The 11,043-nt window shown below is 40.5% G+C and overlaps 1 protein-coding gene across 1 annotated transcript in view; it reads right to left on the reverse strand.

Moving 5' to 3' along the window:
* The window catches only part of MLXIPL (MLX interacting protein like), a 56,495-nt gene extending 45,936 nt beyond the window's left edge, over positions 1–10,559 (reverse strand). Inside the window, exon 1 of the mRNA XM_015812807.1 lies at positions 10,264–10,559. Coding sequence (XP_015668293.1) covers positions 10,264–10,559 — 296 coding nt within the window. The remainder of the gene's footprint in view (positions 1–10,263) is intronic.
* Between the last annotated feature and the right edge of the window lie 484 nt (positions 10,560–11,043).

The raw sequence follows: 11,043 nt of genomic DNA on the forward strand, positions 1-11,043 counted from the left end.
CTGGCCTAGGGATATTTTAAATTGGATTTTAATCAATTTTTAAAATATGAAAAGGCCTATTTAAATATATCTTTTAATTTATTTTAAATTTTGTATATTTGTATTAATTGTTTTGTTTTAACTGGCTGTAAGCCGCCCTGAGTCCACCAGGAGAAGGGCGGGATATAAATACAATAAACTCTAAACTCTAAACTCTAAAGCCATAATCCTTGTTTTTACAAACCACAATGGCTTGATTTGTTCACCCTGCTAAATCATATTATTAAACCAACCACATTATGTTTTAGCCTGTTTTGCAAACCCAGTTATTTTCTTACGTGGAATAATAGGAGATTGCAATGGAGGAGGTTGTGTTGTATTCATGAATTTGGAATTAGACCAGTGTAGAACTAGTACAACTTGGTGGAATCCCCCCCCCCGCGTGCGCGCGCACACACACACACACACACCTGTCAGACAAACAGTGTTAGAATTCAATGCCAGGAACCTCTCACAGTAACTTTCCAGTTTGGACTCAATGCTCCCAGAATTTGATACAATACTGTACCCTGAGAGCTATAGTTAACACAAAAGAGGATTCTTAAATACTAAGAACTTTAAATACAGGAGCCTACATTCAAATTGGAGATCAAGTGCACATTGCTCAAACAGTTGAATAAAATATAATATTTGATTATACCGAATACATTCAGCCAAACAAAAATGCATTACCACCACTCTGTCTGATTTCACACAACACAATTAAACAAGTGATCACTTATAGACTAGCAATTGGTTTGCATATTACAGTACATCCACTGTGATTAGTGTTAACTTTGGCTAGCTTGCGTGATGCATATGTGTTTTAAAGGCAATTTCCTTGATTTGTATTGTGTAAACTCAGACAATGGATTAACTTAATGACCAGGTTAATGGTGTTGTGCAACAACACAACTTGGATCAGCATAACTCAGTCTGGTGTTTTAGAGAGATGTCAGAATTACAACTATCAGGATTTCCAGGCAGCTTGACTGTTGGTTAACATATATGAATGGCAGATTGAGAGAGGGTATTTGGAGGAACAACCTCTTCAAGAACTGAGCATTTAAGAGAGTTCCATGAAAATATATTCTGACTTATATTCATGAGACAGGAATCCTGTATGAATGTCTTTCTTTTCTATCTTCTCCCCATCTCCTTGCAGCGATGTCTAATTACATCTAGCTTGTTGCTCTGATTACTCTATAAATAAGAAAAAAGCAGTTATCATATGTTCAGAAGACTATTAAATCTTACTCTGGGTGAATTTCTTATTGTCAAAGTTAGCCTGACGTTTGGGAGAAGGGAGAGAAGGGCAAGGAGTGCAACTCAAGTGAAAGGAAAGGAAAGGAAAGGAAAGAGAACCAATCTTCTTGTAGCACTCGGTTCATCAGAATGAACTTTGTTCTGTTCTTCTCTAGAGAATGGGAGATACATAATAACTTGCCCTATCAATCTCTTGGATAAGGCCACTCATATCTAAATGTTAGATTGTAAAAGTCAAAGGAAAACATTCCCAAATGACAGGCTGTCTAGATACAGGGCTGCTGGCCAAAGATGACTCATGAATGACAGCTAGTGAGAGTGATCTTCCCGGCATGCATCAGCTTCTTGTTTCTTGAATTAAGGCTTCTCTGTCCTCCAGTCAAAATTAGACAGAAAAACATCTTAATCCTGCATGTGCACTGGGTGTAAGACTCAAAAAATAAAGAGCACTTCTCATAAGGTGAGATTGTTTGGTCCAGAGTGAAATTTTCACGCACATCCATCCTAATAATAATAATAATAATAATAATAATAATAAAGTTGGAAGGGACTTTGAAGGTCATCTAGTCCAACCCCCTGCTCAGGCAGGAAACCCTATACCATTTCAGACAAATGGCTGTCCAGTCTCTAAAAACTTCCAGTGTTGGAGCATTCACCGCTTCTGGAGGCAGGTTGTTCCACTGGTTAATTGTTCTAACAAATGTTAGAAACTAACTTTCTCCTTAGTTCTAGGTTGCTTCTCTCCTTGATTAGTTTCCACTGACATGAATGAAAGTGTTTCCATCTAGTGCCTGGACCAAACTTGAACAAATAGGGATAAATGAAAAAGAATTATAGGAAAGACTAATCCTTGACTTACAACCATTACTGAGGCCAGTCATGCCAGTCCGTAAGCAGTCTGTGGCTGATTTCATTATTTCTTTTGCAGCAGTCATTAAGCAAATGCTGTGATCATTAAGCAAATCCATTGTGTACCACCACGGTATTGGAGCCACGGTGGCACAACGGTTAGAATGCAGCATTACAGGCAAAGTCTGAGCCACTTTGATCTCGAGTGGCTCAAGGTTGACTCAGCCTTCCATCCTTCCGAGGTCGGTAAAATGAGGACCCAGATTGTTGGGGGCAATAGGCTGACTCTGTAAAGTGCTTAGAGAGAGTTGTAAAACACTGTGAAGCGGTATATAAGTCTAAGTGCAATTTTGCCAGAAACCAGAAATGCCAGGAAAAAAATCATTGTAAATCACAGTCATGTGACCGCAGGATGCCACAAAGGGCTGTAAATATGGGCTGGTTGTCAACCGTGGTGGGTGGGGCAGCCGGCTCATAAATAGCTCTAAGGAAGTCTGCTGTAACTTTGAACAGCCCCTAAATGACCAGTTGTAAATTGAGGACTACCTTTATCTCCTCCATGATCTTTTGCCAGGATAATTAGGGGAGACTGATTACAATTACAGAATAAAAATAACCATGCCCTATTAATGGTTTATATGGTGCTTATTGTACCTACAGATTTAAAGATTACTCCAATGATACATATTTGAATAAACAGAGTAGGATTTCATAATCTGAAGGAATGGAAAAGGAGCCCAAGGCAAGTGGGAGTTCATAAATGAACAATTACAATTTCCTTTCAAAACCCAAGCAAACAAAAAGGATATGTTCTGCCAGAAAACTGTCAAAAGCACAATGAAGGAGCAGGATTGAATTTCAAGACAGATAGAAATATAGTCAGGACATATTTATTTAGTTCAGTTCTCCAGAGTCAGATGAATTGCATACTGAGGCTTTGAAAGAACTCACTAATATTTTGTAGTGTGTAGTCTGAGCCTTTATATACTATTTTTGAGTAATTTTATAAAATTACTTGGGCAAATTGGGCAAATAACATGTTTCCCCGAAAGTAAGGCCTATCCCAAAAATAAGCCCAGTTTTGGGGCGAGGTACACACCTAAAAATCAAGCTGGGGGGGTGGAGCCGCCCCACCCGCCCCGCACCCACTTATCTTGCAGCCAGGCCTCTCCTTGCCAGCCCATTTCTTTTTCTGAGGCCTCTTCTGCAGCCTTGCCTGCATTTCTCAGCCACAGGGCTTTCCAGAAGGCCTGTGCAGCCAAGAACCAAGCTATGGATTCAATCAGTAGCTCGGTTCTGCAAGACCTCAGCAGCCGAGCACCAAGCTATGGACCCGGTCTTATTTTCGGGGAAACACGGTGGTGTCCCTATCTTCAAAAGAGAAACAGAAGGCCAACTAGCCAGTTAGTCTGACATAGATATCTGGGCAGATTCTCAAACAAATTATAAAGAGCCTGACCTGCAAACATTCTGAGAACAAATCGTGCCAAACTAAACTTATCTCATATTTTTGTTGGGCAATTTTCTTAGTAAATTGTTACTACAGCTATGCCTTACACATTTGACAGAACATCACATTACATTTTGATCAGCAAACTACTTAAATGTGGATGGCACGGCAATTAAGTGGACACATAAAATTGCTGCCAGAATAACAGAGTTGGAAGGGACCTTGGAGGTCTTCTACTCCAACCCCTTGCTCAAGCAGAAAACCCTATACCATTTCAAACAAATGGTTATCCAATTTCAACATATATTCAAACAATGCTCATCAGGACAGACAAGTACAAAAAAAATTTATTTAGAAATAAAATACACAGGGATAGATGGGGAATGCTTGTGTGTAAAGGATCATCGCATAATAGCATACGGTAATATAATCTGATAGTGTAGCAAGGCTGCAACAAAAGTACCAGTAGTCCTTGACTTACAACCACACTGAGCCCAGAATTGATGTTGGTAAGTAGGACAGTTGTTAAATGGATTTTGTTCTATTTTACGATCTTTGTTGCCATGGTTGTTAAGTAAATTGCTGTAGTTGTTATGTTAGTAACATGGTTGTTAAGTGAATCTGGCTTCCCCATTGACTTTGCTTGTCAGAAGGTCGCAAAAGGTGATCACGTGACCCTGGGACAGTTGCCAAGCATCTGAATTTTGATCACGTGACCCTGGGGATGCTGCAACAGTCGTAAGTGTGAAAAATGGTCATAAATCAATGCCATTTATTCAATGCCATTGTAACTTTGAACGGTGATTAAATGAACTGTTGTAAGTTGACCTGTAGACTAGAATCCCATTTGCATCCAGAGGGGAAACGCTTTTCAAATTATGGAAGCGTAGGTACCTTTTATTCTATGTATGTCAGATCCCACTTTAAGTCTTGTGTCCAATTAGGGGCACAAAGATTTAGACCAGTGTTTTTCATGCTGACTAAGGATTTCTGGGAATTGTAGTACACACATCTTAAAATTGCAAAATACTTATTTAAACAAACTGAAACAGGTTCAGGGATAATTAGGAGGACAGACAGTAAATCTCATGAAGAGAGCTTGAAAGAATTGAAAATGATCCACTTTGTGAAAACTGAATGGGAATATAATGAAACTTTAATATCTGAAATACTGTCATACATCAAAAAGCCAAGATCTTTCTCTGTTACCGCAGAATGCAAGATATGGATGATGGATTTAAATTACAGGACGTTCTGATTGAATGCTTAAAAAAAAACCCAACATTAAGAATCATTTATCAATGGAACCAAAATGCCAGAGATATCAAATAAAGGATGCTTATCACTGCTAACAAAAGTGCGTATAGTCAAGACCATGGTTTTCCCAGTTGCAATGTATGGCTGTGAAAGTTGGACCATAAGAAAGGCTGAGTGCCAAAGAATTGAGGTCTTTGAACTATGGTGCTGGAGAAGACTCCTGCGAGTCCCTTGGACTGCAAGGCGATCAAACCGGTCAGTCCTAGAGGAGATCAACCCTGACTGCTCTTTAGAAGGCCAGATCCTGAAGTTGAAACTCAAGTACTTTGGCCAGGAAGGACTCACTGGAGAAGAGCCTAATGCTGGGAAAGATTGAGGGCAATAGAAGAAGGAGATGACAGAGAATGAGGTGGCTGGATGGAGTCACTGAAGCAGTAGGAGTGAGCTTAAATGGACTCCAGAAGATGGTAGAGGACAGGAAGATCTGGAGGAACGTTGTCCATGGGGTCGCGATGGGTCGGACACGACTTCGCAACTAACAACAATAAATCACTGCTTATCAACAGTTCTTTCATATGGATTCCTACACTGAAAAGGAATGATTCAATTACTGTATCTCAATTCTGTGATTCTAAGTAGCTGGGAAGGGAAGGGTTAAGCGACGTACCTGTTGGCCTCGACTTACAACAGTTCATTTAGTCATCGTTCAAAGTTACAACGGCACTGAAAAAAGTGACTTATGACTGTTTTTCACACTTAACGACCATTGCAGCATCCCCATGGTCATGTGATCAAAATTCTGAGGCTTGGCAATTGACTCATACTTATGACAGTTGCAGTGTCCCACGGTCAGGTGATCCCCTTTGGCAACCTTCTTACAAGCAAAGTCAACGAGGAAGACAGATTCACTTAAGAACCGTGTTACTAACTTAACAACTGCAGTGATTCACTTAACAACCTGTAGCAAGAAAGATTGCAAAATGGGGCAAAACTCATTTAACAACTGTCTCACTTAGCAACAGAAATTTTGGGCTCAATTGTGGTCTCAGGTCGAGGACTACCTGTACCAAGCCAAGGCCTCAGATAGAATCAGGCATTTGCATGCTTCTAGTAGCGGAGAATTGTAAATTCAGGAATACAGAAGACCAACCTGGCTCCAAGCCAAGGTCCAGCTATCTGTAAATCCCAGTTTTTGTTCATATCAAAATAAAGCATTGCTTCTATCTCCGACAATAATAGCTATATACTTGAGGATATGGACAGGTTTTTCAAAAAAATTTAAAGTTGGGATCGATGGGAGAGAGGGATTATTGCCTTCTCCAAAGTGTAGGAAACTGAAAGTTAAGAATAAATTGTAGAGCTGAGGAACAAAGCCTTGAGAAAATTTTGTAAACATGCTAAATATCATAATTCATTTATACTTGCTTCTTCTTGGCACAAAGTTTCAAAACTGCCCAAGATGGCATCCAACCATCATCACAATGGTGTTGTCAGTTTTTGCAACAAACCCCCCGAGAATACTTTCAGGATAAGAATGTATCAACACTGCCATCAAATAAATGATTGCAGGAAGAAATATGACACAGAAAAATAAGCAAACGCAAGCAAAGGATGGGGAAAAAGAAATACACAGGTAAAGGAGCAGATTTAATCACAAAGTTATTTTTATATAACCATAATGAAGAAACAGCATGCATGCAGTGATAGTCATAATGGAAATACCCCCACATTCAAGAGTACTAGCTCTATTTTTATTGTAAGGTTATATTACAGTTAATCCTTGATTTAGGACTGTAATGGACCCTGCCCATCATAGTCATGTTGTGATAGTTGTAAAATGGATCACCCATGTGACTGACCCAATTTCACAACCTTTTTGGGGCAACAGTTAAGTGAACACCATGGTTGTTAAGCAAACTGCAAAAAGTTATTCCTAGGGCTACAATTACTTGACATATGTCCATAATTGACCATGGAATTATGGTCGTAAATTATTGCAATTGTAAGCTGAGGCCTCGTGTAATCAGATTTGACATTACAACTGGTTTTACACAGTCATTAAGTGAACATTGTAGTCATTCAGGGAATCAATTCCCCCAGTGAGCGTTTTTGCTGGAACCTGGAAATAAATAGCAGAAACCGGAAAATGCATAGCAAATTGTAGTCATGTGATTGCAAGACACTGCAAACAGTATAAAAATGAACTAACTGATAATCACCCAGAATGGTATCATATGACTACAGGGGGTTGTGCAGCTGTCATAATTCCAAAACCAGGCTGTAAGTAACTCTGAGGAGATCCATTGTAAACTTTGAATGGTGATTAAGTGACTGGTCCTAAGTTGAGGACTACCTGTATAAGCTAATTATACTTACATAACCATCCATCTCACAAAAGTGTACCATGCAGTAACGATAAAAATTGTCCGGTGTAGAAGGATCTAGTGATGGCTACTCAAGAAGGGGGTGAACCAATAACTCATTACGGGGGCTAGAACAACCGTCTCTCTCAAGAAAGAATTGTCCACTGCTAGGATCCAACCACATGACATCTATCCGGGCCATTTATATGAAGAGTGCGTCCTTGTGATCTCACTGCTCAGTTTAGCCAGCTGATCCCAAGTTCTACAGTATCAATGGAGAGTGAGTCATTTTCTCCATATTCATTCTTGTCATGACATTTCTTTAAAGGGCTGGGAGTAGCGGAGAGCACAGTGTATATAAAGCAGAGAGAATTGTGCTTAGGCAGCAGTGAGATCACAGGTGTTTGTGTATCAGGCGGGATGTCCTTACAGTCTTTCTATCTCCTGATTTGCCTGAACTGGGGCCACCCCATGGATCAAAGTAAACAAGGCTTGGGAACACCATGTCCAGAAGCCAACAGCCTCTGGAAGCTGGGAAAATGCCCTCATTTAAGCAGGCATTTGCTGCAATACCCCGCAACTAAGGCTGTCCCAAACTGCCAGTGAGTTGATGAGAAGGTCTACTACAAAATAAATGCTACTTTTCTGACCTTCTCCATCAAAAAAAATACACAAGCAGACTTCTACAGATGAATAGCAATATTCAAAGCCATAATGTTTAGGCAAACAAATGAAGATGTCTCTTTCAAAGAAAGAGGAATAAGGACCACAAATTGACCTAAACCAAACCCCAGATGGTTGGCAACACAATATACTAAACTATGATCTATTAACTGCAATGGTCAGGTTCACATTCATGAGTTGAAATGAGAGGGCAAGTTAGAAAGGGAAAGCAACATAATTTCCTCTACCCTAGAGGAAAAGGATAGGGCACTTCTTATCACCTGCTTTCACCTGGAAAAAATTAGAAGGAGAACCTGATTGAAAGATGTAAAATCATCTATATGGCATAGATAAAATGTTTGGGGATTTTTTTTCTAGAAGCAGGAATCATCCAATGAAGCAGACTGGACAGAGAATTTGAAGAAATGAAAGAGAACACACAACACAAGATTAATGTGAGGAATTCACTTCCACAAATGTAGTGATGGCTTTAAAAGAGGCCTCTGGTTAGCAATATACCAATAAACTGCTTAGAAAGGGCTGTAAAGCACTGTGAAGCGGTATATAATAATAAGTGCTATTGCTATTAGAAGCTATTTGCTTAAGTCTTCCCCCCCCCATATATAGGTACACTCTTGTTGGAGCAGACCAGCATATTGCCCCAACAATCTGGGTCCTCTTTTTACCAAGGATGGAAGGCTGAGTCAGCCTTGAGCGGGTGAGAATCCAATGGCCAAACTGCAGGCAGGCAGCAGAAGTAGCCTGCAGTACTGCATTCTAGCCACTGCACCACCACAGCTCATACATAATACTCATAATACTTCTAATACTTGGGAGTAAAAAAAAATGTTACCCTTTCCTGGATTAAAAGAAAGTGAAAGGTCTTGTGATACACTGGAGGGATTCAAATGAATTACAAAATCTGGACTTCCATTAAAATGCCACTGAGGAAGCAGGGTGATTCCACCACAAAAGTTCTATGGGAAATTGGTGAAACTTGGTTAAAAGAAAAGATTGCTGATGAATGTATTTCCCTCTGATCAAAAGACCTCTCCTGCACAGAGCTGTTCCTCTCAATCCTAAGGAAGAAGAAAAAGGATAAAGTCTTGCTATGGGAGGGGGAGAAAAGGTCAAAAGCCCTTTTACAAAAGGCAGAAGCAGGTCCCCATAAGTTTCCATCAATAGCAAGAGTTTATCTTTTTTCCTTCTTCCCTGGGATTGAAAAGAAAGGCTACGTGTTTCACACTCGAACCAGACTCGCTATCACTTCACACAACAGACTTAATCAACACCAAGCCAAATAGTTTAGTTTATTGTGGTATCCCAACCAACTTTATCTTCCTTAATAAACAGTACTATTTGACCAATCATATCTAGGGTTGGAAGATAAGTAGTTGGCACATGGAAAGAGAGTTCTAAGAAACACAGGATATAGGCTAGGGCTAGGCAAGAAGTAAAAAAATATATATATCCCAGAAGGTGACAATAGCAGACCTCCCCTTTTATTTTACCAATTTCATGTGGATTTTAATTTTTGAATTTGTTACAGTGTGTTTAAATGTTAATGTGAACTCTGCAGTGCAGATGATGATGATGGTTAAACCATGGCTTAATATAATGGGTAAAACTAGCAAGAGAATTAATTAAAAAGCAGCAAGGAAAATATCCCCTTCTTATATGAGCCATCACAATATCCTGTGGCATAGAGTTCCAAAGTAAATTACACTCTGAGCAAAGCAGTTAGTTGGTCAGATGCAGCTGGCAAACCAGCACAGGAGAAAATGCATTTATCTGGATTCTGGAGCAAATAGGGACTGTACCAATGCTTCCCCAACCTGGGAAGGGCCTCCTTGGCATACAGGTTACTAAAATTCTGGGGAAAGCGGTGATAATCTGGAGTGAAGTTTTCCCTGAAGTTCATTAAAAGTTGTACCCCAACAGATTTACAATCTGCATTTTTGCAAGATTGCAATTCTGCAATCACAGGATGAATTTCAGGACTCATCATTACTGACAGCTTAATGTTTCTGCTAGTTTGGAGACTGCAATTCAAGGAATCACAAAAAAAAACTGGACTTCAGCTCAGAAAGAAAAAGACAATGAAAATCAGAGTGGGTTGGCAGAAAAATCCACAAGGTTCATGTTTTTGTCTCCACTATGAGATGCCAGGTTTATCTCTGACTCTCTCAACTATGAAAACCTCAATTCTGAGATTAATCCAATCCTGCCTCCCCTACATCAAATCCTCCGTGTTGCCTTTTCTAGATTGTTCCCCTCTTGGATAAAAAGGCCCCTGCACTTTAACAGAACCTCCAGGATTCCTGAGAAAAGACACCCCGTGGCCACCTGTCAAAAGAATTGAACATGGTTGGAGGCAGGCAGTTCTCCCAGACTCACCTGTAAGCCAGGCTCATGCACTCAAACAGGCGGGTGAGAGTGGGATCAATGCTTGGAGGATCAGGGACTTCTGGCTCCGCCTGATGATGGCGCCGACGGGGCACCAAGTCCCTGTGTGGACATGACACCATGAAGTGACCACTGTGGATCACTTGGGAGCAGGCAGGATAACCAGAACCAGGTTTGGTGCTGTTGAAGACTGGGTTGTCAGAATCTGAATCAAAATCCGAGTCAGGCCTTGACCCCATCTGCAGTTCCATATAAGGCCCAGATCGTCCAGGATGAATGACAGCCATGGTGAAGGAAATGGTACTTGCTGGAGAGCTCTGTCCAGTCCAGCTGTCAAAGCTAACCCCAGGATCTTTCTTGCAGGGGCAGCCAGTTCCACATAGGTAACCTCACCTGGCACTCACTAGGGCTCTGACTCCAATAGCTGCCTTTATAGAACAACCTGATGTGGTTCTGCCTCCTAGATGGGTGGACACAAAGAGTTGCTGGGAAAAATTAACACTTTGTTTGCCAGTACAAGGTGCATTCGGATAGCCAGAGGCAATGTAAAACAGCTCCAGATAAGCTGGCTAACTTTTGATCTGGCGCTTATGCCTTTAATAGCAATCTAATCTTCTATCATTAGTGAGGCCATAATGTTGACTTCTCTGCTGTGAAAAGAAGATTCGCTTACTGATTTCTGCAGGTAAAATGGCTGTTAAAGGCCAAAGGACTCAACATGTTTTTCTCCAGTCAGTTGGCAGTTTAATCTAAGTTGGAGTGGCAATTATG

Source organism: Protobothrops mucrosquamatus, unplaced genomic scaffold, assembly GCF_001527695.2.
Source record: "Protobothrops mucrosquamatus isolate PMUCROS unplaced genomic scaffold, P.Mucros_1.0 scaffold112, whole genome shotgun sequence".
NCBI classification, from domain to species: Eukaryota; Metazoa; Chordata; class Lepidosauria; order Squamata; family Viperidae; genus Protobothrops; species Protobothrops mucrosquamatus.